The following is a 24,961-nucleotide window of genomic DNA, read 5'->3' on the forward strand; positions in this document are numbered from 1 at the left end:
CCTGTTACAACTTGCAGACCATGTGGCTTTAGTTTTGCATTCCGTACACTGACATTTGTAGCCCAGGTATTGGCGGAGGATATGCAGCATGATTGTTAGCTGATAACTGGCAGAACTCAGATGGCAAGTCAATGCCAGTTGTTACCCATCTTGTAGGTTTTGGATGTGCTATGTGTGATGTGACCTTTGTAGGCTGGCCTGCCATGTACTTACTCAGGGACATTCAATGATCTGTATTGTGATATGAGCTGTTACAAGTACATTAGATGTATTGTCTGATTGACTTCTTGTGCCATTTCACACAATGCAGTTCCTAATGTAAATTATTTGCATTTGTCTTCACAGCTGCAAACATGACTCCTGACCATGTCCGTGAGTTCCAGCGGCGGGCCATGAGATACCAGCATATCCTGCTGGTAGAGTCGGGGTTCAGGAGGATGGTCCGTCGATACCGCCATGAACGGGCCTCCGGGGCATGGAGGGCCTTCCCACAGGGTGGCCCTACTTTGCCCACCACAGCCACCACCAGCACAACCACCACTTCAACCCAGGTGGCCCCACCCACAGCTGGAACTGTTGTCTCTACGTCTGCTGTACTTCCAGGCCCCAGCATTACAACAGCTGCAGGACAGTCCACTGGCCTTGGCTCCACATGTGCACAGACCTCCTCCGCCGGTACCCAGACTGCCCCAGCTCCATCAGTTGACCCTGCAGCATTTCACAAAATGGAACGGAAGATGGACTGTGTCTAGAGGAAGATACGCAATCTGAGCCGGGATGTTCGCCACATTAACAGGCGTGTGAAGGCCATAAAGAGGACCCTCCGGAGAGCCAACCTCTAGACTGTTGTGACAATGGACATGATTCCCTCCCTCCTCTTTCCTTGTTCTCATACTTAGTGGGCTTAGGGGTCTTAGTGTTAGGTTAGTATAGTCTGTTAGTTTAGTTAGTATTAGTGGGTGGGTCCTGATTCTTTCTATTTTTACTTATTAAGTGTGTGGGTGGGTGGGTGGGGGGCTATGTTGGGGTTCTTGTGTGTTTAATAAAAAAATACAAAAAAATACAAAAAAAATACAAAAATATATATATTTGTTTAGGATAGTATAGTATGTGTTTAGGTTAGTATGTGTTGTCCTCCATGTGTCCCCTCTCATAAGGGGAGTGGGGAGTTGATGTTTAGAACGTTTCATTACATTTGATAAGTAAGTTTAGCTTAGGTTAGTTAGGGACAGTTGTGGGTAATGAGTAGTCAGGGTAGATTAGGGTAGGTAAGACTTTTCCCTCAGTTTCCTCTTCTGTGATTACCATTTAATAAATATATAGTTAACCCTTTACAGTATGTGTTAAATGCTACTTGGTCATGGCCTTGGAATTAGTGTACATGACTGTTGTTCTATTGCATTTGTGTCCTATGCTACAAACAAATCCCAACTGAGCTGTAAGATTGGCAGCTACCCCAGAGCTACCTTGCAAAGTTTCCACCATTTGTTGCAACCACCAATCACGGTTAATATGGATCCCAACGTGTTTCTGTCGATAAGTATGTTTTCTACGTCACAAACAGTGCTTCCAGACTTGGTATTGGGGGAACAGTTTTAGGTCTGACTGCAGTGAGTGTGATGTTCAAGGACACCCTTATAAGAAGAGTTCTTGTAAGCACTCTTGTATTCTTGTCTTCATGACTCACGTTGATCATTTGTGACACAGTTCAGCATGATTACCTATTTGGATGTAAACTCAGACAGCTTCATTCATGCAGTTTTTGTAGTGTTTGCTTAGATTTGTGTGCACTGTTATATGTGTTAGTATTGTATGGTGACAACATTTTGCTGCCACTATTTGATGACTTAGATATCCCTTGAGGAAGCATTATTCTGTCCAACACAGCATGATGGTGTATGGTTTCTCACTTCATCAGATATTACCCTCAGGAAGAGCAGAGTAGGATGCAATCATGGCCACTGTGCAGATTTATCTGACTACATAATATCAGGACAGTTGTATTGACAAGCTACGTAATTTGATAGTAGTTACATTTCAGTTATCTACTGCACAGTTGATATGTCACATTACCCAGAGACAGATTTGTTGTGTAAGTGCTATTTATTGAAAAGTGCTGTAGTGCTATATGTATATTGTCCATGATTGTGAGTCCATTGTAGTGACATCTTACATTGTGATCTTACACAAGGGGTTAAGGAAATGATTTTGACATGCTGGGATGATGTTTCAGACAGTGCAGAGGGACAGGATTTGCCAGTGAGTAAGAGAGAGACAATCACTGGGCAATCACTGGACAGGCTGGCAAGATATACAGTGGTAAGCAGAACAGTCATTAAGTAGAGTTGTTGGAAGACTGGCATGTTACAAAGCGCATGACCTTGGTAATAGTTGGCCATGTGGCAGGGACTAGTGCTTCCGGGTACTTTTCCGTGTGAATGTGATCTGTTCCATGTCTTCTTCTTCTGATGTGTGTGTTGCCTCCTCCGTCCTTGTTGGTGGTGGTTGTGAAGGGGCAACACACACCTCAGTGTTAGAAGACGTGGAGTCAGACATCCCGGTCGCTGCTACCTGCGAAGGTCTTAAGGGCAGTACTGCTGCAAGGAGGATCTGCTGATTCTTAAGAATAGCAGCCACATCATGATGGTAGGCAGCCAGGTCGGCCCTGAGGGGTTCAATGTTGCATTCGTGCATGCGTTGACAGGATTGCTGTTGTAGGTGTTGGGTCAACTGTATTACAGCTGTGCTGATTTCCTACAGGCTTTTTTGCTGTTCCTGCAAGATAGATGTTAGCGCTTGCATAGTTGCTGCCTGATCTGCAGATGACATCATGCACGAGCGCACCCCCTTAAGGCTGGCTGCCATAGTTTGCATCCCTACCCGCACCTCCTTGGCCAGCTCCCGCTGTACTCCGACTACAGTTCGCTCAAAGCTGGTGCCTGTGTCGTCTGAGTCCTCAGCTTTATTGGAGCTGGCAGGTCTTACAATTGGGGTGGTGGGTGGGTCCTCTGTGATAGCTGCTTGTTCTGTGCTTCTGCTTGTGACTGAAGGTGGGGTCTGGAGGGTTCCAAGGACCTCTTGGATGGTCTCCTGGGGAATGTTTGTCAGCTCGTCATCCATGTCATCAGGGTATTTTGGGACAGGCATATCCGCAGGAGATCCATCTTCCTCTGCAATGAAACAGGGTACAATTAGTGTGTCTGTGTTGTGGCATTAGTGATGTGACATGCCTGTCTTGTGATGAATTCACATTGTGATCTTGTTTCGTGTTTATTGCTCCAGTCTTTCAGATGGGCATTCTCCCAGGCCTATGGCCCACCTGCATGTCACATGTATAGAATTAAGTTATTGGACTTCTCTGCATCATCTCCTCTAGTATAGTTTTAGGCCAAATAGTGAATTGCCACCTTCTTGTCCTACTCAACCCTCCCCCTACTTCCATTCTCATGGTGAGGCCTTTCACTGGCTGTGGGTGTTCTGATGGCACTGGCAGCGCACTTAACAATCTGGACCTGCCCCAGTCTCTGATCTTTCACATCTACTTAAATGTAGTTGACATGTAGCATATCCTATGCATAGCAATGTTATGGCACGATAAGGATGTTGGCATTGGTAATGTGTACAGCTGATGTTGGGAATGTGTGGTACATTGGATTGCCCTGATAATCTTATCAGTGTCCTATTTCCTCCTCTGACTGTGCATGTGTATTTCAGTGACCAGTTAAATGTGTCCTCCCCCTCAATGCTGTTGTCTGAGCAGTATGACATTTGGTCTGTTACATTGTGACCCAGTCACAGGATGGACCCTGACATATGCAGCATGGGGATGTCTTTAGTGCTGTGTAGCTCCTATTGTTGTTGACATTGGCTGATGTTTGCAACAACTATGGGCATTGACATTTGACAGTACTGGGGCCTTTGTCTTTTTTCAGGGGATTTCTGGAGCTGTCATCCTCAACCCTCTAATTTAGGTGTGTATGATCCATGGGGAGGTTACTGCCATTGGCTACTTGAGCTGCACACAGAGCGGAGGTGGTAGTGGCAACTGTTGTCGCAGTTACATTCCAGTTGTCGGGATGGCTAGAGGTTGTTAATAGGGCCCTAGTTAATGTAGGGGGTATGGTGGCTGATGTGTGCCGGGATGTCAGTTTGACGTTGTGCCCTTCCCTCCTGGCGTGGCTTTCCCTTTGCTCCATCGTTGGCATGCCAGCATGCCCCCATGGGACTGTTGTTGGTTTAGTGTAATGGTGTGCCCCAGCTTCTGTCTGTGTAGGCCATGCCCCCATGCCATCCCCCTTTACCCATGCCACTCCATGTATAAGATGACTTCCATGCATTTTGTGGTCAGTATCCCCCCCGTTGTAGTTGACATTAGTGCATTTTAATTCCCCATGCGACTTACCCTGCATGTGCGTTGTCTCCTGGTAGTCTGCGCTGTCCTGTCCTTGAATCCCTGTGATCATCTCCTCCATGTGGTCCAGGGCCTCCTGGTGTGCTGGACTTCCACCTCCAGTCTGCAGTGCTGCCTTCCTGTTCCTGGACATCTTTTCCTTGGTCCTGCGCTTGCAGTCATGCCGGCGTATCTTGCACTCGATGACTATTCTGCGTACTTCTGCCACACTGTTGATCTTGTCGACAATTTGTTGCCATATAGCCTCTCTCCTACTAATTGGCAATTTTGAGGTGACAAACAGTTGGTGCTGGTGTTCCGTCACCTCTTTAACCATAATTTCCTGCTCCTCTGCACTGAAGCGACACTTTCTTTTCTTCTTAAAAGTGTCCTGGTTCTTGTGTGGGTCCTCCTGGCTGGTTCCTAGTCTGTTGTCATCTTCCTGGGGTCTGTAGAGGCATCTGGGATCCATTTTGGCTCTCCTCTGCTGAAATGGCAGGGTTTGTGTTTTTTTTTTAACTCTATTGCATCAAAAAACGCCGCATATCCAGTTTGCGGGGTCGTAAATCAACCCACAGTCATTTCCGCCACGTTAACGTTGTTTCGCTTTATGACTTGACGCTGCGGTGTGCGTCAAAAAAAATTACTCACACCTGTGGTTTGCGCCGCCGTGCGTCAAAGTATAAATTTGACACCCGCACGGCACACCAAAATGGCGTTAACCACGGTATTATTTGCGTCAAAAAGTATAAATATGGCCCAACTGTATTTTGTAAGTTTGCGCCGATTTTGCGTCAAAAAAGGACGCAAATGCGGCGCTAAAAAAGTATAATAAATATGGGCCTAAAAGTTACTGCACTGTGTTGCGTGAAAAGACAAGAGCAGGACAGCACCACATCTACAAAGATATGACACTGCTGCTTTCTGTTCCTGTGATGACGCTCTTTGAGCTACCCTTGCACCAAGCCCACTATCCCTTGAATCAGAGCAAGGGTATGTGTGTTATGTGTAGCATAGGTTTGTACTGGGAGTTGTTGAAAACTCCTTTGCCTACAACTTCAAGCATTTGAGGTGTTTCGTTTCCCCTGCCATCCCCGAAGAGGATTTACTCCAGCCATTTGCTGAACCAAATCTCCAATTATGGTGAGAAAGAGATCACACACTCTGAAGGCAAACCATGCCTTGATCCCCAGACTTCGTACTCCTTCTATATTCTACTGTGTATTGCCGGCACTCCTGGCATACAATTACACAAGTAAATGCCTTTAGTAAACACAGTAGTCCCTCCCCACTGGGTATCCTTCGGTAGATCCATGATAGGGATAAATGCAGGCATTTTCTATACCAAGTGTAAGTTTACGTCCGAATATAGCTTAGTGAACCATGCCCCCTATATCTGTTCAGTCACATAAAGTCTAGAGAAACATACATGTAAGTAATGTGTTGGAATAATTCTCGCTACTGTTTTCAAAGTATCCTGATATAAATGTTATGATAGAAAAACAGACAAGCCGTTTATCATATTTGTAATCTTGATTTCGGCTGTAAGTACAACAAGCTGTGTGTTGGGTGTGCCAGTCCTTCTTCTCACTGGGCAGTGTGTGGTTTCTTTCTCCCTGCAGTGTCTTGGAGCTGGGCCCGGATACCGGGAGTTCTGCAGCGGCTCGGCTTCACCTACTTCACTATAGCCCTGATGCAGACCTGTTTTGGCAAGAAAATCCAGGATTGCAAGGTGGGCACTAGGTTTGATCATGGGTCACAGTGCAGGCGCTTTCGGTTTCCGGTGACGATTTTAGGCGCTATTAAAGCATCAGCCCTCATCTTCTGTCACACAGTCAATTAAAAATCGAACACGCTTGAGATGTACCCAAAATGCACGTTCTCTTGAGAGAAAAAAGAAGCCTATATTTTTGTATCTACTATATTTTCTTTGTTTACTTTTACGTAAAACCAAACGTAGTCTTAAATTATGTCAGAGTGCTTGGCAAGACGAAAGGATGCTAATACAGTTTATAAGTGACGAGATTATACTGCAAAACATTAGTATCATAAAATGCACCTGATCTTGAAGGGAGTCTGACAGTTTAAGGTTTCACCTCAGGAGATTTTAACTTATAGGCCACAATTTAAAAGAAAAAGGAGAAACTCACAAATGTCACACATTTTGCCCACTTCTACTATTAAGTTGCGCCTGTTGATATATTATTTATTAAACTCCACTTCTTAAACAGGCTTAACTTACAAATGACTCAGGGAGCAGCACCAAGTGTAAGAAACTCGCTAAAATATATGACCTACAAATATTGTAATATTTTATTAATATGTATAAAATTCGCTGATGCAAGTTAAGGAAGTTTTCAGATTTTTAAATTAACTTTGGAAATCATCACTTTTCTCATTTTAAAGTATTTTTCCATTAAAGGCCCCATCACTCCGGTGAAAATTGGTGCTCCTTGACGCATTTTCTACAACAGTTATGTCAGGACTTCACAGTTGTAGGTTAAATCTGCAGATAAGCGTGAAAAATGTATTTTACAAGTCTTGTATAATGACAGAAAAAGTTACAAGATGGTAGACATGTTACTCATTTGTGTAGAACAACTCCTCTTTCACACCTCTTGGTGACCCCCAGCAATGATTATGGGAAACCATAAGAATACATAAGTCATGAACACCTGAATACCCATTTTTCAGTTGTGGCTTATGTCATTTTTTTAACTCTGAGGGTAGGCGGCTGGCTGAGGTGACTGTTCGTGTCTGTTCTATGATGCCAGACGATCCCTGGACACTCCGTCCCTCTGATTAACAAGGGGGGGCATGTACCATGGGGAACATCTCCCAGCAGTTCAGGTTCATCCTTTTGCTAACCGGTTCGGAGCATGGGATGCCCGTGTGGCCTATCCCACACCAGGAGACTACTCCTAGAGAGGGCTTCCCTCAGGGGGGCTGCCTAACAGGTGCAACAAATCAGCCTTCTAAAATACTTCCTACTCGAGGTCCTCACTCTACCTAGCTTTAGTTACACAGCCATTCTAAACCATAGACACTTCAGTCACACACATGTATTCACCCAGTCAATCACACATTCACCCTGTGCACACTGGCAGCCAGGCCTCATCCACACAATCCATCAATTGGGCCACCCATTACCCACCCCTACTTATAGTCTACTGCTGCTATGCAGCGTACAGTACAGCCACCTATTGCAGACCAATAGGACGACTAATACAAAGAAAATTCTCTGCCTTATAATTCCATTCACTTCGTTGATCTAGTCACAGCAGTCACTAGTTCAATCATTCTAGTTTTATATGTAGCATAAAGCACCTGATGTGTCATGGACACTGGGTGGAAAGTGGGGCAGTTTATGTTAGATAAGCCATCATATACAACCTGGACAAGCATGAAAGCATGAAAAGCTTCACCAGCAACAAGGAGCATGAGTGCAAACAGCAGGGCCACTGGAGAAGGCCTCATTGTATCTCCCTAGCTGGAGATATTGGAACAGGCATTCAACATTTCCAGGTGAAATATACAGGATCTGTAGTTTTAGAGCAGACTAACACAGCGGATCTCATAATTCCAATTCCATGTGAACTATAGACATATGTAATTGACCTGAGAATGTGAAGACCGCAGTAGTCAGGTAGGTCATTATAATCCATATATGTCACCGTTCCCAGATAGCCTGGTGCAGAGTATACGCACCGATATGGAACATTAATATTTTGCGCTAAATGCAGTGCATGCACTAGCACACATAGGCCCATATTTATACTTTGTTTGCGCTGCATTTGAGTCACTTTTTGACGCAAAAGCGGTGTAAACTTACAAAATACAATTATATTTTGTAAGTTTGCGCCGCTTTTGCATCACAAAATGACGCAAATGAGGCGCAAAAAAAAGTATAAATATGGACCATACTGTGGGTAAGCAAGCGCAACAATGGCCATACAGAAAGTACATAGTACTGCAAGCCATGCAGACCACTGTTTGCAGATCATAAGGACACGCTCCTACCATTTTCACAGGCCCCGGCCCCTTGCACATAGCCTCTTGGTCGCTGTAGGATGAGCTCATTACGCAATGGAGAGCACGTACTACTCTTAAGAGTAAATAACTCAAAGGACTCAGTGGGTCCCTCGGTGGCTGCCTTGGGATATGGATAACTGATAGTAATTGCCTCCTTCGCAGAGTGTACTCTACTGTAATCAAGACCATTCCTGCTGACCTACCAGAAAGGAACAAGGCTTTAAATATTGATGTCCGCGCTGAGCGAAGGCTCTGTAAAGTGCCCGACAGCCCTATCTGACCGTCTTCCTCTCTGTCTGTTCCCCTCCATAGACCGTCGCCTGGTGGGCTCCTGTTAGAGACGTGGTCCTGTACTGGCCAGAGTGGATAGTCATCGGCCTCCTGGAAACGCTGTGGCTCAGCCTGACCTTTCTGCTGAGCGTGCCAGGGTGTCTTACGTAAGTCATCGTCCGTGGCAGAAGTTTTTTTTTTAAAGTTCCAAATCACATTTTGGGGATCATTCGTTAAAGACCATAATGGCCTCGTCCAGCACTGGGTTATTTAGAAAGACGTGTGCCAAGCTGCCCTATTGTCCCAAAGCACGAACTGGGGCGGCAGTGGCTGAGGGTGGAGGGGGTGGTGGGAACTAGATAGCGGGGAGAGGGTCCAGTTTATTGCACTTAAGGCCACATGTACAAAGCTTTTCTCTCAATCGGGCCGTTTGCGACGAGAAAAAAACATTAGGCGATGCACAAACCCAATTTTGAGATTCGGTAATCTCTTTACCGAATCGCAAATAGGGTTTGCGAGTCGCAATTAGGAAGGGGCCTTCTCTTCCTAATTGCGAGTTGCAGTGCGATGTAGGATTGTTTTGTGACTTTGAATGCGGTCACAAAACAATCACAGTTAGCACCAATTTCAAATTGGTTCTAAACCATTCGCAAACGGGAAAGGGTCCCCACAGGACCTCTTTTCCTTTGTGAATGGTGGGGAAAATATTTTTTCACTGCTCCGAAAAAATGAAAAGAAAACTTTTCATTTTTTATTTTTAAATGCATCCTGTTTTCTTTGAGGAAAAGGAGATGCATTTAAAAAAATTAAAACAATGCTTTATTTAAAAGCAGTCACAGGCATGGTGGTCTGCCGTCCCCAGCAGGCCACCAACCCTGTGAGGGCAGCCATTCCCAATGGGGTCGCAAATTGCCACCTACCTCATGAATATTTATGAGGTAGGTCATTTGTGACCCTATTGGGAATCGCAAACAGTGTACATTGACACTGTTGTACATCAGGTTTTGCGACTCACAAATTACGAGTCACAAAACCTGATATTTGTACATGTGGCCCTTAGGCCCTGATGAGGACTACACAATGTGAACCTGAAATAGGACTGTAAGTTTTGTGGTATTTAACCAATGTTCTAATTTCATAGGTGCTGTTTACCTGTGTGCAAATGGGGTACATTGTGCTATTTACCCAGAGGTTGTTTGCAGATAAAACATGACTAGAATCTTGCTTGCAAATAGCACTTAATTACAATTTGCGCACCATAGTCCACAAGCCAGAATTTCTGACCTTGGAACTTAGTCAAATGTGTGAGGATCATAATTTCACACGATTTACCAACAAGATCCTGGCCGGGTTTTACCGATCGGAAACTTGTGCACAAATATCGCAGGATGCTTAATACATGCCTGGGTTAATAGCACAAGTGTGTATATATCATCCAATGTTGGATATCGTTCAGGTACAAACTGGCATTTTCACTCGACCAGGGATTAACCTGAGTTTGGAATCAGGCCCTAAGTAAATTAAAAGAATCAGGCCATTGTCAAACGTATAATGTTGGAGAAAATGTGGTGGTGCCACTGTAAATGTTGGCATATAAATTGCACACTTATTTTTACTAGGTTGGCATTTACCTGCCTGCTCAATTTTTGTAAAGAGATACCCAAACTGCATGCAACAGCAAGACAAGGAACTATGCTGATAAATGTTGTTGTGAAAGGAGCGAGGGTGAAGCATTAGCTGTGTTTCTGCCCCGTAGTTCTGGAAATTAGTTCTTTGCTAGTTGTTTACAAAATCATAAAGCATGTGACCTCTATGGGTGCTGTGTGAAAATTCAAGAATTGTTTGAAGTGTTTTGTATTGTCTGGTAAACCAACTTATACTCAAGAGACCTGTTCCAAAATGCATTTAATGACTTACTCATAGGACTCTAAGAATGTAAATATTCAAAATCTGTGAAAGACTTTTTATGGTACTAACTCAAGGTTGTAGTATTGGCCTCCTGAAATATTGCATCCACAACAGTAACCTCAAAATCATTGAATTAAGTATAGATGTACTATTCTTAACACCACGTCCACTTTTACTATACTGCGAGCTAGTGGTTATGGAGGTTTTTTTTGTTTCATAATTCTTTATTGAGCATATAACAAGAACATTATCAGGAAAAAAGGTATATCCAGTACAGTAAAATAAAAGACATCAGTCATGGATACACAGTCTAGACACAAGACATGGCGGTACAATGACATATCGTGCACGGCTGGTATGAGTCCATGTCCGTGAGGGAGCAGCCTAATCTAGGGGGGGGGGAGGTAAGTGCTAGCAGATGTGCGCTAGACTATGGGCCAGAAGACATAGCTCCCGATGAGTTGAAGGAGAGGGACGGGTGTACCATGTGGGTGTCTCAGTCACAGTGAAGGGGTGGTGGCTGTCCCCAAGTCTACTTAGGCACATGTGGGGAGTACACCACGTATCAACAGGATGGAGGGCAAGAATCTGGATGGGGAGAGGAGAGTATGCCTGTTGATCATTAGTAGAGCCCTGTGCAATGAGGTAATGGGGAAGAAGTAAGGGGGCCAATCGAGGGCCTGAGGAGTATCTTATAACACACTAACAGTAAACTGAACTTCGGGGGATCTGGAAGGACCGGTAGGACTGGGCAGAGGAAGAGAAGGGAGGACAGAGGAGGAGGGAAGAGACGGTCGGGGGAGGAAAGAGGGGAGAGAGTTAGCAGAGGAGGGGGGCGGGAAGGGGTAGGGAAGGCTGGCTGGGGGAGCTGTGTGGAATGGGGATGGGACAACGAGGACATGTGGGAGGTGGGCCTATGGAGGTAGGGGTAATAGCCACTAGGCAACAGTATTCAGTCTTTCTCAGTCCTTGATCGTTTGTAGGAATGGCAACCAAGTCGGTAGGAAGACATCCACATTGTCCTGTAGATTATAGATAGTGCTTTCATATGTCGCCACCTGGTACATTGCTGTGAGCCACTCGTCGTGGGTTGGGGGATTCGGGGAATACCAGTGGCGCAAGACGCGAAGTTTAGCCATTGCGAGTGTAGTGTGGAGTAAGTGCGCTTGCGGGCGAGTCAGTGTAGGGATGTTCCCGGTCTCGTGTAAGAAGATCAGGGCATGCAAGAATGGATCTCAGAGAGGGAGTATCTCTCGAAGCAATCTTCCCACCGCCTCCCAGTAAGGTTTGATTGAGAGGCAGTCACAGATGATATGTACCAGATCACAATGGGCAGCAGGGCAGCAGGGCAGCGCCAGCACTGTGCATGGGGTAAGAGGCCTGGTGCTCTCAGTTTAGCAGGATTCCAGTACCAATCATGGAGGGTTTTGAACAAGCAGAATTTCAAGCGTGCCTCCCTAGTTCAGCGACCACGCTCCTCTAGGAGTTTGCCCATACCTCAGTGTCGAATTCTGTTTGAAGTTTTGCTTGCCAGGAGGTGCGGAGTGTGTTTAAGAAGGGGAGGGTGAAGAGATGGCGTATCAAGAGCGCATGTAAGACCGACATCACTCCACAAGATTGACCTCACACTCACAAATACAAGAGCACTGGGGAGGACGGTAGGGACCCCAGACATTGATTGAGGCAATGCTGTAGTTGTATATATTTCCAGGCTTGGCAGGAGGGGAGGCCGTATTCTGCCTCCAGGGCAGTGAAAGATTTGAGGGACCCGACAGTAACGATCTGTCCCAGGTGTGTGATACCTACGTCGCACCATTCCCTCCATTCCAGCATCTGGCCCCTATGCGAAGCCTGACATTGCACAACAGTGGTGCATCCTCGTGAAGATGTGTGTCCACGTCGAATAAGCGATAGACACCTTGCCAGGATTTCACCATAGCTTGTACTACTGGATGAGCAGCTCGGATTCTGGCATCCCCAGCGCCATAGAGCAAGTCCAGTCCCTGCCAGCTATGCAGGAGGTCACGTTCTATTTGCACCCATTGTGGTGGATCTACAGTGCCTGGCAGAAAGTAGCTAAGTTGCGATAGGCGAAGGGACAACGCGTAATGTTCCACAGAGAGGAGGCTAAGGCCTCCGCAGGAATGATGGGCCATGAGCTTAGCGCTAGATAAATGGGGTTGTGCCACTCCCCAGATGAATAAGCGTATGCTGTGATCAATGGCTCACAAGATGGGGGGTGGAGAGAGAAGGGGTAGCATGCCAAGGACGTAAGTGAAGCAGGGCAAGGACACCATCTGTACTGCCTGCACCCTACCCCAGAGGGAGAGACCGAGATGCAACCATTTTGCGAAATCCCTTTGTGTGCATTCGATCAACGGGTCCAGGTTGTCTGCCATATTACGATCAAAGCCCCTGTTAAGATATATGCCCCGGTACATAAGTCGGGACGGTGTCCAGCGGACAGGAAAAGCCACAACCGCTGCTTTGGTGGTAGGGCATGACATGGGCTGTGCCGCGCGTTTATCCCAGTTTATCTTTCATCCTGGTAATATTGCAAAGTTGGTGAGGAGGCCCGAAGCTTTGGAAGAGAGTGCTGGAGGTCCGTTAGGGTGATGATGGAGCACTCGGAAGAGGTACCCCCACTTTATTCTGTCAAACGCCTTTTCTGCACCCATGGAGAGGACAAGGCCTTTGTCCGGTAAGTCCCTGACGGACCAGAGCATATGAGTCAGGGTGCGTAGATGATTCCTGGAGGAGCGGCCAGGTACAAACCACCTACCTGAGTGTGGTAAACGAGGGACCAAATGACCTTCCGTAGCAAGGCAGCTAGGACTCTGGCAAGGATTTTAATATCGCCGTTCAAGAGGGAGATTGGTCTGTAACTGCCACATAGTAAGGGGTCGTTACCTTGTTTGGGGAAGACCGCTATTGTCGCCCTGTTGGAGATAGGTCCAAGGGTGCCCGACGAGGTCGCATCTCGGAAGGCCTCATATAAGAAATCCACCACATATGCACCTGCCCATTTGTAGAATCCAGCTGGATTCAACAGTATAAACCATACCAGTATATCAGGGGAGCCGGAGGTGATTGCTTTGGTTGAGAGCGAACGCAGAGGGAATGATGGGGGGGAGTGGGGATAGAATGCAGGTGACATGCGTAGTGGGCGAGGCAATGGCGGTGACCCCGGCAGTGGACAAGAGGATGGCGGGGCTCCGCTCGTGGGCCAGAAGAAGAGGCAACAAGGATTTCCTGTCTCAGCTGGTGAGGAGTATGCGTCGGGGTGTAGAAGATCAACAGGTCTCCGAGGCCATTACCCTATATGACATTTGGTAGGACCAGCAGTGGGGGGAGGGTGGGGAGCGGGGTATGAGATTGAAAGGGCAACGAGATTGCGCTGCAGCAGCGGGGGTCTGGAATATGCAGTACAATGTGCAGAACAAGGAGACCTAGGGCAGAGAGAGCATGCCTGGCAGGACATGCAGAGGGGTTTAAGTATGGGAGCGTGGCTCCCAGACTCCATTGATGGCTGAGTCCCTTAGAGCAGGTGAATGATAGTTTACACCCCATAGGACCATGATGGAGATGGACCCCATGATGGGGGATCGGAAGGTGCTAGCGTGTGGCCATGGCGTTCATGAGGAGTCTGCAACAATGGATAACAAATAGCAATCAGACCCCAATATAGGTGAGAGGGCAGGTTTCATGTGTGATAATTCGTGATCCTGTCAGAACCAACAAAAGTAGTAACAGTACATAGAAGACCAAGCTGGCTGAAGACAAGACATAACAGCAGTCACAGTTTCGCTTGACAGCAACACCAGGCGTTGGGTTGTGGTATACTTATCCGGTCCAGAGGGATGATGGGCAGGGCGTTCTCACCCTGGTTGTCGCTGCAGCCATGTGGTTGAGTTCTGGTGGGGATACCTCTCAGTCCCCCATGGACATGGGCTTCAGCGTGGATCTACCCCGACCCAGCATCTCCCCTCCGCCGACCTCGCCCTCGCAACCCATGCGTCCGTAGAACTACAACAGGCAGTAGGTCATTCTCTCACCTTGTTGCCGAAATGTGGAACACTCTTGACACCCACCTGCGCCAGACCAAAGACCTCCTTCTCAAGACCTGGCTGATTGAGCAGTAGCAGCAGCTCCCCTCTCCCCCCCCCCCTCCCTCAGCGTCTTGAGACCCTTACGGGTGAGTAGTGCGCTTTACAAATTCATGATTGATTGATTGATCTAGATTTGTCCCTGCCATGTTCATGGGTGGGAGTCACCACTGCCTGGAGAGCTGTTTCCCTGTCCTCGTGCGTTCAAGGAGGTCGGTCAGCAGGTCTGCCTCTCTTAGGAAACTGAAGCCCAAAAGGGACTCATCCCACTGCATTGTGTTGGGGGTAGGAGGGTGCATCCTGCAGGCGTGAAGCGGTCAAGGAGGCATCAGATGAGGAGTCCATGGGCTGTTGCAGCAGGTTAACTAGAAATTGGTGTAAGGCTTGAGTGTCAAGAACTTATACTGTTTGATTTTGTATCGACCAAACATCATTGTTTGGCATCACAGAGCTTTGTTAAAGAGAACGTCCTTTTGTGCGCATCTGGATAGGCCATTAATCAGACCAAAGGTACCATCATTTGATACTTAAGGTGTGTGATTGTTGGGTTAAGAGACTTTGTTCAATATTAAGTTTTGAAATGGTTTGCTTGAGTTAGTGTGAAAGTAAAATGAGTTTTATATAGAAAGACATTTGTGATGCTTCATGCATATTGTTTTTTTTTTGCCAAAGGTTTTTCCTCTTGATTGGCATTTGATTGACCATTCCTCAGCAGAGGGTAGCGTTTCATGTCTATGTGCATCACAGTCCAGGTCGATGTTATATGATGTGATGCTGTGCATGTGTGAATGTTTTATGTTAATGCTAGTTTCATCTGCACATTTCTAGGGACTTTGTTGGTGGGTTGCATGATAGAACGTAACTTATATATATGTATCTTGCTGTGTTTGTATGTCTCTGTCTATGTTGTAATGTACATGACAGTGAGAGACTCATGTGGTTTTTGTTTTGCAATTCTTTATTGGTTGACAAAAGCATCATAATACATAGTAAGGAAACATTTTCCTTGAAGAAAACATCACAGGATAATTACGGTACAGCATGACAGAGCATCAGAGGTTGGAATTATAGATGGACATATGTCATGACGTTCACGCACAATTGTAACACTTGAGATCCATACATGTGTGAGGGTTAAGACTAAAGGTTGGATTAGAGAAGGTATACCTCGGGGAGGCCCCTAGCATAACAGCTTGGTTGCAAATGGAATGTTGACTTGGGGTGAATGGAAGTAAATAGAGGCTGAGTGACATGGATGAAGGGGGGGTGGGGCATGGTCTATGCCAGGTTTCCAAATCTATCATAATAGGGGGAGGGCGACCAGGGGAGAGGGAGGAGAGATGCAGGGAATACAGGGAGGGGTAGATGTGAGGTAGGCGGGTAGGTGGTGGGTCGAGGAAGAGAAGGGGGAGAGGGAAGATACTCTGATGCAGCTGTGCAGACATGTATGACCATGGGGGAAGGGTGGGGAGGGGGGCATACAAGTGGCAAGAGTGAGTATGGGAGGGTATCTGTGATTAATGCACAATGAAAGGTGCCCGGATTTGAAGAAAGACGTTGGTGCTATCCTGTAGGTTATATATGATTCTGTCATGAGAGGCTGTTTAGTACATTGCCGTGAGCCATTCAGTGTCGGAGGATGCACATCTTGGCTGTGGTGAGCTGTGTGCAAAAGGCAAATTTGCAGATGAAAGAGATCTGGGACCTCCCCTGTGGCCTGTAAGATGACCAGGGGCTGAGAGAGAGAGGCCTACTAGGTCGGCCCAATCCTCTATTTCATAGTCCAACAGAAGCTTCATCTGCCACCTTGTACGGAGGATGTTTAAAATGGACAGAGAGATTAAATGGCGGTTCACCAGGTGCCCCATGTCCTGATGTAGGAAAGCACAGGGAGGACTGGAGGGTCTACACGCAAGCTCCCATGTGGCGTTTACGGCAGTGTTGGAGTTGCAGATACCTCCATGATTATTGTGGTGGAAGGTTGAACTCATCACGGAGGGCTGTAAAGAACTTAAGACCTCTGTTATCTAAAAGCAGGCCCAGGTGGGAAATGCCTGCTGATCAACTGTCCCAGCTAACTACCTTGCCCCGATTAGCAAACTGGAATTGTCCCAGATTGATGCGAGGTCATGAAGGCAGGGATCCATCCAGAAGAAGCGGTGAGCACGGTACCAAGATCTCATCATGGCTTGGATCATTGGGTTGCCAGGGCATATCGTAATGTCGCCAGCGCTGTATAAGAGATTGAGTCCTTGGGGACTCTGTAATAGTGTGAGTTCCATCCGTACCCTCATCAGGGGTCTTGTATCTCAGGGAGCATGCAAGCAAGCTGAAACAGGTGAAGGGCTAGTGCATAATGTTCTACTGAGGGTAGGCCCAGTCCTCAACACATGCGATGGGCTATGAGTTTGGCGCTGGATAGGTGTGGCCGTAACGATCCCCATACAAAAGAACATATGCATTTGTCCACTGACCGTAGCGTGGTAAAGGGGACCAATAAAGGCAACATGCCAAGGAGGTAGGTATATCATGGCAAGGTCACTATGCATACTGCCTGTACTCTCCCCCACAGGGATAGGCCCAGGTGTGACCACTTCTCAAAGTCTTGCCTTTTTTGGGTAAGCAAAGGCTCAAGATTGTCTACCAGCATGCGGTCTAGGCCTCTATTGATGTAGAGCACCAGATATTTGAAGCGTGACGATTTTCAGAGGATCGGAAAGTCTGCTATAGCTGCAACACGTGATCATAGGGGACAACGGTAATGCCTCATTTACGCCCCAGTTTACTTTGTAGCACAACCGTGTTGAAAAAAAAAATAAGGATGTTTCGCAATGCTGGAAATGAATGGTTGAGGTCTGTGAGGGTGAGAAATATATCGTCAGCATAGAGGTAGATTGTGGACATGCCACTTGGTATGGGGACTTTGGATATGAGCGGCGAATGTCGGATGGAAGCTGTTAGTGGTTCTACAGCCAAAAGGAACAGCAGCAGTGATAATGAGCAGTCTTGTCGGGTTCCACAATGGGGAATGGGTCTGACAGGAATCCCTTGTAGTTTACCTGTGCCGTAGGTGAGTTGCAAAGCTAACGGACTTTGGGGGTCATTATGAACACGGCGGAAACAACCACCGTGTTCATGCTGGCGGTCAAAACACTGACCGCCAGCGACCCCAGAACCCCGCCGGCCAGATTATGAACGTTTATGAGAGCCGCCCACCGGTTCTCAGAAAGGCTTGTGGAGCCGCTGTCAATTACTGTGCGGCAGGTGCAGTTGCACCCGTCACGCAGGTCACTGACCTGCGCGACGGGGCAATGCACCGGGGCCCCTGCACTGCCCATGCAAAGTGCATGGGCAGTGCAGGGGCACCCCCTCCGCCAGCCTTGTCCTGGCGGGATATCCCGCCATGAAAAGGCTGGCAGCAAAAGAAACATTATCCGCAGGGTAGCACCGCTACCCTGGCGGATGGTGTTTCATCCCGCCGCCAGGCTGCCTGACGGCGGGAGCCTAGTGGTGGGTGACGGGTGCCGCTGGCGGTCGTCACCCTGTTCTTTATATGGCTGTTCGGCCTGCCATGCCGGCTGGCGGCTTCAGTCGCCACTGCCGGCATGGCAGGCCGAACCGCCATGATCGTAATGAGGGCCTTTGTCTCTAAAGGCATCTCCCGGACCGAAGCGTCACAAGGTCTCAAAGAGGTACGACCACTCAATCCTGTTGAACGCTTTTTCAGCGTCAAGCAAGAGGGCTAGGGCTTCATCTTGCAGGTCTTTGGCGGTCCATAGGGTGTGCACTAGGGTATGGAGATGATTCCTGGACCATCGACTTGGCACAAATCCCCCCGAGTATGATAGATGAGGGTCAGAATCACCTTCCTGAGGAAGGCCACCAGGACTCCTGCCAGAATCTTAATATCCCTGTTAAGTAGGGAAATGGGCCTATAGCTTCCACAGAGTAAGGGGTCTTTTCCCGGCTTTATCAGGATTATTTCGTCACCCTATTAGACTTGGGGCCTAGGGAGGCCAAGCGTTCTGCCTCATGGAAGGTCTCATATAAGGAATTCACAGTTCCTTGTCTCGACCATTTATAAAATTCTGCTGAAAATCCGTCCTACCCAGGGGCCTCATGGTATGGGTGTTTGGAAATTGCCTGACCTACCTCTTCTGTGCTTTTTTCTCCCTCTAGTAAACTTCTGCCATCAGCGGTGAGGCTGAGTATGCGGATGCTAGCAAAGAGTGTGTCAAGTCGGTGTGATCTTCCTCTGTCTCTGGGGTGTATAGGTTCCTGAAAAAAGGTCTTGAATTCACAGGCAATGGGGGTCATTATGACCCTGGCGGAAGGCGGAGAATCGGCGGTAAGACCACCAACAGGCGGGCGGTCTTTCCTCAGCGTATTATGACCATGGCGGTTACCCCCATTGTCATCCGCCGGTTCTCCATTCCGCCCGCCGGGCTGGAGACCAGGGTCTCTAGCCCGGCGGCCGCCACGATACCGCCGGCGGTATTTGGACCCCGCTTACCGCCGTGGATTTCCTGCGGTTGGAACCGCCATGAGATCCATGGCGGTAAGCACTATCAGTGCCAGGGAATTTCTTCCCTGGCACTGATAGGGGTCTCCCCCACCCCGACTCCCTCCCCTACACCCCCCACCATCCCTGCCACCCCCAAAGGTGGCAGGGCCCCCCTCCCCACCCCGACCCCCAACATCACAGAACTCACACACACACGACACGCACGCAGGCACCACCAACACACACACGCACACACACCGACATACATGCCTACATCCACACACACAGTCAGACACGCACACCCACATACAAACATACACACACACATCCATACAGACATACCCACAGACATACACGCACTTATTCCCAATACACACACTCACACACCCCCTCTACATACACAGACGCACACCCCCATGCACCCACACAACACACAACACCCCCCCCGCCCCCCTCCCCTAACGGACGATCGACTTACCTGTTACGCCGATCCTCCAGGAGGGGATGGGAGCCATGGGGGCTGCTCCGCCGACACCACACCGCCAACAGAACACCACCACGCCGAATCACAGGACGTGATTCGGTGGGCGGTGTTATTTTGGCTTGGCGGTGAAGGTGGAGCAACCTCCAGTTCCCCGCCACCCGCCAGTATGGCTGTTGGCGGCTCTCCGTCGGAAAAAGGACGGAGAGCAGCCAACAGTCATAATACGCCGAGCGGCAAACCGCCACTACTGGCAGTCTTCCGCACGGCGGTCCCTCGGCGGTCTTGTAAAAAGACCGCCGAGGTTGTAATGACCACCAATATCTTGTGGGCAGGTGAGGATTGTGCCGCCCGTAACCTGGATGGCCGGGATGGCTAGTGCTGCTTCTTGCTGGCGTAGTTAAGCTGACAGGAGGTGGCCTGCCTTTTCCCCTTGCTCGTAGTGTCTCCCTTTTAGCCGCTGAATGGCATATTCCGCCTGGCATGTGTATAGCACATTGTGCTTCATTTTAGCCCACTCAAGACAGCAGCGTATGGGGGGAGAAGGGGTAACAGTATATTCACGGGTGTATGTCACTATCTCGGCCTCAAGGTCTCTTTGTCGGGAGTGCCTTTGGGCGCTGGTGAGGGCAGCGTCAGTTATGAACTGTCCCAGTACACTCGCTTTTGCAGCCGCCCACAAGACCTGTGGAGAGGGGACTGACCCTTTATTGTTATCTAGGTAGGTGGAGATGTGGAAGCGTAACTGATCCTTGCCTTGTGGTGTGCGATGCAGCAAGATGTTCAGGCGCCATGCCTTACATCCTGGGGTGGCGAGTCCCAGGTCCAAGTTAAGTAGAACAGGGGAGTGGTCTGACAGTGCAGCTTCCAGGATCTGGGATTCTCTGACTAGGGCAATTGTTCGTTGTGTGGTTGGGAAATAGCCCAACCTACACTGGGTTCCAGGAACAGGTGATATGAAGGTGTATACTTGATCAGCTGGGTGCAAGAGATGCCAGTGATCAACCAAGCCGTGGTCCAACAAAATGTCCCCCAGCAGGGTCCTGTCGGTGTTGTTGCCGACATCCAAACGGACAGTACGCTCAAGTACAATGTTGAAGGCCAGATTCTAGTCCCCTCCCAAGATATAGTAAGAGGCTCCGATCTCTGTCAGGAGACGGTTGAGTTGGAGAAAGAAGAGGCGCTTGGAGCATGTAGGGGCATATACGAGGCAGCGCATAGTGTGCGGTTGCCAGGTTTAAGTTTGATGAGTACATAGCACCCTTCCGGGTTGGACCAGGCCTTAAGGACCTTTAATGGTAAAGATCTACATAGAAGTATTGCAGCTCTGGCATTTTCTAGATGTACCAGATCCCACAGGTGACAGTGGGGGGCAGCTTCTGTAGAGCATCCGACCTACCCAATTGCAGCACAATTTCTCTGATTCTAAATGGGAGGTGGGTTTTGTGCAGGAGGGCTACATCTGCTTATTTCGATTGTAGGTAGGACAGTACCTTCTTCCGCTTAATATAATTTGTGAGGCTGTTCATATTCTATGAGATGGCCTGTAAAGGGGAGGGGCTCACCGACTTGAAGCGGCCATCTGTGTAATGGAGGGGTGAAGCAGTGAGGGTGAGTGTTGTGGATCCAGAAGGAAAGCAAGGTCAGCAGTGATCGGTAGGGGGAGAGGGAATCAGTATTGGAGAGGGAAAGGAAGACAAAAAATGGAGGGAAAAGGAGGTCCTGGAAGGTGGTGTGGTGAGGTAGAAACCCATTGGTCGCATGGGAGAAGGGGAAGGCAGACCAGGAGGAGAAGAGGGGGAAGAAGAGAGAGGAAAAAAGAAAGGAAAGAAAGAGGGTGGAGGGGGGAAATGAAAATAAAAATTCTATAGAGTCAGGACTAAACCGAGAGGGACCTCGTGAGGAGCAGAGAGCTGTTGACTGCGGGTTTAACCTTGCTCTGCTTGCATGCCGGACACTCCCCAGGAGGGGGTGGAGAAGATAGACTGAGTACATGGTGAGGGACCAGGTCATTAAAGGAGCCTTGGGGGAGAGGTAGACGGAAGGTATGGGGTGGGGAGGTGGGGCTTTGCCGGGGTCAGAGTCTCATTACCGTTGAGGGAGGGGGGACTCAGGGAGATAGTGTGTTAGAGTGTGCACTAGGGCTCGGAGGTTCGGTTTGAGGATGAGTGTCATGGGGCGAGTGATGAAGCTGCAGCGATCAAGCAGCTATCCTTCTTCACTATTAGATGGGTAGTGTTATGGGTTGTGATGTCATTAAGACATTGTGGTGATACTCCACTGCCCCCTGGAGGCAGCATTATGTGAGCAAAGATGGGATGTGGGGCGTCCCCGGTGCAAACCCATCATATCCCGTCTGGGTTATATGGTGAATGGTATGGGGTACTGTAGTAGATAGTTGGGGGACCCTCATATAGGGTATAGATGTGGGAAGATAATAATTGCCATTATGGGTAACGGGCCTTGGGGTTGCATGAGAACATTTTGCACAAGGATACTGAAATTAACACAGTCATGGCCACGAAACCTGAAAACAATAGAGATATAGAAAAGGAAAAAGAACATTCTGCAGCCCATTTTGGAGTATTGCAACGACACAGCTTTATGCTCAGCATGAAGAATAGCAGTGGAAGATAACCACATATAACCCATCACTGTACAAGATGCAGGGGTACAAGGCCCTATCAGCCTTAGGTCACATAGTAATACAGAAATACAAACATGCTTTATATCATAGCTTAGTTGTAATACAATGGCAGGTAGGCATTAACAGTCCCTAAACAAGAAACAGAGAGAAGAACTGTGCAATTAAACCGTTGCAACATTAGTGGTAGAGATACGAAGGGTATACTTAGCCGTCCGCCATGCAGGTGCCATTGACGCTCCCAGCTATCTGCCGTGACATCCATTGTTTGAGGGTTGGCCTCAGCCCTCTGGAGAAGAGGGCTTCAGTGGGGATCTTCATTTGTCTCTGCCCTGGTAAAAATTGGCTGCTGTGAAGGCCAAACAGGTCCAGTGCCTCCTGGAATATAATAAAAGACCCAATGAGGTAGAGGTCACCTGCTTAAGTGACAATCTCCCTCAGACCATTGTGACATATCCATTACTGTATGGATATCACGAAAGGGTTGTAGCCAGCGAAGTGGCAGCAATCTGGCATAGGGATTCCGTCGCAAGAGCCACGTCACTGTATGTTCCCAGGCCACTACCACCTGCTTGGCAACAAAGAGCTTTGTAGGTGGCACCCCGCCCTTTGTATGAGACACCACCATTCCATGTGGTGCCAACAGGGCCTTCTCATCATTTGGGCCATCATCCCACCACTGCACTCCATATTGTAGTTGGCTCTTGATATAATATAATTGAAGATCTGGTGGCCCCAGACCTCTCCCCAGCTCGGTATCTGGTTTGATTATTTCCAGCTTAATCCTGCTCATCCTACCTGCCCACACCAAGGTTACAAGGAGACTATTCAGTTTTGCAAATGTGAATCTGAGGACGATGTACATAGCATTCTACAGCACATATAAACATCTGGGTCCAGAACCATTCTGCAAAAATCCACTCTGCCCATGACCGATAGGGGAAACTGAACCCAACATTTGATTGATTCTTCAAGTTTAGTTAAGACTCTACCCCTGTTAAGCTGGTACCAGGTTTCCTCAGTGTTATCCACCTGAACTCCCAAGTACCAAAAATTACCTAATTCCCACTGGAGACCAGTCTTCGGGCGGTCACTCTGGGGGTCCTGTGCCAGTGCTGCCAAGAGAGTAACACCGTCTTTTATTAACCCGTAAACCACATGCCATGCCACATTCAGTCATAATCCGCAATAGAACCGCAACAGATCTCTCTGGGTGTGTGATGTATATAAGTGTATTGTCTGCTTGAAGAGAAACAACGTGGGTCACACAGTCCATCTCAATACCCCACTTCACCATGTCTCTACGTAGGGGAATCCCAAGTAGCTCCATATCTAACGTGAATAGGAGCAGTGAGAGGGTGCATCCCTGCCTAGTGCCCCTTCCAGTAGGGAAGCTTTCTGACACCACCCACCTAGTATGCACCCAGGCAAACAGGTCTGCATAATTTAGCTGCACCCAGGTTAAGAAAACCGTACCCAGTCCCATCCTTCGTAGGACTTCCCAGAGTTACTGCCAGTTAAGGCTATTGAGCACTTTTTTTTATATATAGGGCAACCAAAGACATCTCCAGTTCCTCTTGAGTGATGGAATGAAGCACGTGTTACAACCTTCTCAGATTCATGGAGTCCCTCTAGCCGGTGTAAAACCACATTGATCCCGGTGCACTAAGTGGGACACCACACAGCTCAATCTGGGCGTGAGGGCCTTCGCTAGGATCTTAGGGCCACATGTACAAAGCATTTTGCACTTCACAAACGGTGAATCGGGCCGTTTGCGACGTGCAAAATGCAATTTGGGACGTACAGACCCATTTTTGCGATTCTGTAAACTATTCATGAGGTAGGTCATTTGCAACCCCCTTGCAAATCGCAAACAGTTTCATTGACACTGTTGAACATAAGGTTTTGCGACTTGCAAATTGCGAGTCGCTCTGACTTGCGATTTGCGAGTCGCAAAACCTATATTTCATACAAGTTGCCCTACGTGTCCACTCCCAACATTGCAAGTGTTCTGTACGAACTGGGATCCAACACATCTTTATCTGGCTAGGGGAGCATGATTATTTGTGCCTCTCGCGTAGTCTGAGGTAGCACTCTGCACTCCTGCATCTCCCTAAGTGTCTCCAACAGATCAGGCAGGAGTAGCACTACGTATGCCTAATAGTCCTCCACTGGAAGTCCATCTGGGCCCGGTGGCCTGCATCAAGCCATATCTTGAATCACTTCCTTCAGCTCTTCCACCAGGAGCCGGCTCTTCCGATGCTCCACCTGGAATGCTGTGAGGTGAGGAAGCACAAGGTTTTCCAAGAAGTCGGCGGTCCTGATCAACAAACCGTCTCCCTCCTCTTTGTACACAGATGCAAGGTGATCTTGCAGAAGGAGATTAAAAGCAGCTTGTGTGCCCGCGATAGATCCCTCCTGATGCCTTAGTGATAGGATCACTGGGGGCAGGTGTTCCCTCTTAAGCAACCATGCTAAGAGGGATCCCGCCTTGTCCCCGTCCCTATTAAGTAACTGGTGGTAATTGTGCCATACTAGGCAGCCAAATTAATCCCTGGTTTCCCCCACCAACCTCTGTACTGACAACAGTGTCTCCTGTTGCTCTCTCAGTGTGAGGGTGTCTCAC

The 24,961-nt window shown here is 48.2% G+C and overlaps 1 protein-coding gene across 2 annotated transcripts in view; it reads left to right on the plus strand.

The window, feature by feature from the left end:
• The window catches only part of LOC138300602 (heparan-alpha-glucosaminide N-acetyltransferase-like), a 1,159,463-nt gene that overhangs the window by 822,136 nt on the left and 312,366 nt on the right, over positions 1-24,961 (plus strand). For both annotated transcript variants that reach the window (XM_069240195.1, XM_069240196.1), the window contains 2 exons: positions 6,013-6,122; positions 8,735-8,859. In XM_069240195.1, the coding sequence (XP_069096296.1) occupies positions 6,013-6,122; positions 8,735-8,859 (235 nt within the window). The remainder of the gene's footprint in view (positions 1-6,012; positions 6,123-8,734; positions 8,860-24,961) is intronic.

Source organism: Pleurodeles waltl, chromosome 6, assembly GCF_031143425.1.
Source record: "Pleurodeles waltl isolate 20211129_DDA chromosome 6, aPleWal1.hap1.20221129, whole genome shotgun sequence".
NCBI classification, from domain to species: domain Eukaryota; kingdom Metazoa; phylum Chordata; class Amphibia; order Caudata; family Salamandridae; genus Pleurodeles; species Pleurodeles waltl.